General features: G+C 38.8%; 1 protein-coding gene across 1 annotated transcript in view; it reads right to left on the minus strand.

The window, feature by feature from the left end:
• Positions 1-1,020, minus strand: part of LOC101848419 (ras and EF-hand domain-containing protein) — a gene marked incomplete in the record, with an annotated part of 37,827 nt that extends 36,807 nt beyond the window's left edge. The window contains 1 exon segment of the mRNA XM_013079353.2: positions 848-1,020. Coding sequence (XP_012934807.2) covers positions 848-991 — 144 coding nt within the window.
• Between the last annotated feature and the right edge of the window lie 1,311 nt (positions 1,021-2,331).

Raw genomic sequence — 2,331 nt, forward strand, 5'->3', positions numbered from 1 at the left:
CCCCCCCCCCCCCCCCACGCCCCACCATCAACAAATCCTGCTGTGAGTGTTTTTGGATGGTGGGAACCCTTGATGGAATTTGTTGTTGAACTCTTGGTCATTGGTCGCTTTTTTTTCAGCACAAAGGGGCTATCCCGAAAAATGCTGTTTTGAGAAAATCGAAGGTAAAGTTTTTGCCCCTTGTTCTGTTTCTTTAAAAGACAAGGAGAGTTTTTTTTTTCTATTACCAAACAAATATACACATCAATAAAACCAGATTTCTCTTATAGGTAGAGCAATGCCCACTTTTGGTGTAGATCAAGATTTTTGGGAAAACCCCGAAATCTGGGTTAGCCCGCTTGTCCTTAAAAGTGACCAATGTATGTTGTAACTTGAAAGACATAAATCTATGAGGGTACCATATGCACTTAACGATCATAAACCCTATTGCAGACCTTTCAGGGTAAATCGACGATGAATTTAATGATGACCTTAAAATTCACCTTGTATGACATCATTTTTTAGGGTAGCCTATACATTTAACAATCGCAGACCCTATTGCTGACCTTTCAGGAAACGTCAACCATGAGATTTAACGATGCCAATAAGATTAAACTTTAATGAAGATGATGGAATTCAATTTGCATGACATCACTTTTGAGGGTAGCCTATACATTTAAAAAATCACAGACCTTATTGATGACCAATTGGGGATACATTGTAACTTAAATCAAACGATGGCAATGAAATGTATTTTGCGCGGACATCATTTTTTAAAAGGTAGTCTATATATTTGTGAATCACAGACCCTTTTGCTGACCTTTCAGGATATTTCAACAATTAAAGAACAAGCTACTCACACTTCCAGCTCGTACGTCTTCTCGTCCAGCTGTTGTTTCACAGAGGTCATCTGACTTTTGACCAGCGCCAGGCTGGTCTGTGCGTCTGTCAGCTCCGACTTGAGCATGCGGTTCTCCGTGTGGATTTCTTCGAGTCTTTTCTTCAGGGACATCAAGTGTTCCTCTTGCCCTTTGTCCAGTTTGTTCTTCCAAATAATATTATGTAGGCCTATTTTGTGAGTCATATTATTGGCATACCAGAGAAATTCATACAATGGCTGGCCTCATATTTTGTACTCTAAGATTTTCATTTCATCAGCATTTCTATGTTTCTACAAGATGTAGCCTTGGTAAATCAATAGAAACCACAGAGAAGCCCCAATAAAATGTTGCTAAAGAAAGATACAGGATCTATATCTGATCTTGAAAAAAAAATCCATTTATATTAAAACATCCGAACCTCCTACTCGATATTATGACGAATGCATTCGTTTGAAGCCTAAGCTAGTCTTAAATCAATACCAACATAAGCCTCACCAACACACACACACATTGAGCTATTGAGGCTGCCCTAGTTATTGACAGAAAAATATACACATTTTCATGTGATCCTTACCACAGTAAACATCTAAATATAAGACTTCTTCGAGTCACTTGAAAAATAATAAGTTTGCGATCGCAAAACATTGGTTAGGCAGCGGAAAGGAAAGTCAAGGAGAAATTGTGAGGCAGTGTGGTGGAATCAGGCTCTCGTCAAAATAATTAAATCGAAGAAAACAGCAGTTTTCTCCCTGCTTAGCAATTTTTATCAAATTTTTATTTTTTGGTTCAACACCTTCGATGTCCAATTACAAACACATTCCTTTGAGGATTACACCGAAAACGTTGATTAAAGGCACAACAAATTAAAAAAATTTAGTTTCCATGGACTCTCCATCTTTGGAATTTACCAAATTTTGGCAGCCATTTTCTCGCTAATTTTACCTCTTAAATCAGGTGACCCCCATTTCCTTCAATCCAAAATATCTCTACTGCTATTAAAGATGGATGAGTAATTTTTTAATAGAAAGCAAGACAAATGAACAAGCTTTAAGATGATACCAATAACTCAATATGCCCAAAAATTGACGAGGGCCTGATTCCACCACGCTGCCTCAAAATTATAGGATGGAAAAAGAATTTAGCTGAGGAATGTCTCCACCTTCTTTCTTTGCTCTCGTTTCTCCGATACTCACTGTAACATCTGCAGTTGACGACGTAGGTTGTCCTGTTCATTTACATAATCTTCCACGGTTTTGTTCTCACTGAAAAGTATAAAAGAGGCAGGAGACGGAGGAGGGGGCGGGGGAGGCGTAAATATTCTCGGCATTCCAGCAATACTTACTGCAACATCTGGAGCTGACGTCGCAAGTTGTCTTGCTCATTAACATAATCTTGAATAGTTTTGTTTTCACTGAAACAAGACACAAAAACCTCAGATGAGCCGCTAGAGCTGTGTCGGGCTGCACCAACC

The sequence above is a fragment of the Aplysia californica genome, unplaced genomic scaffold, assembly GCF_000002075.1.
Source record: "Aplysia californica isolate F4 #8 unplaced genomic scaffold, AplCal3.0 scaffold00049, whole genome shotgun sequence".
In the NCBI taxonomy this organism is placed as follows: domain Eukaryota; kingdom Metazoa; phylum Mollusca; class Gastropoda; order Aplysiida; family Aplysiidae; genus Aplysia; species Aplysia californica.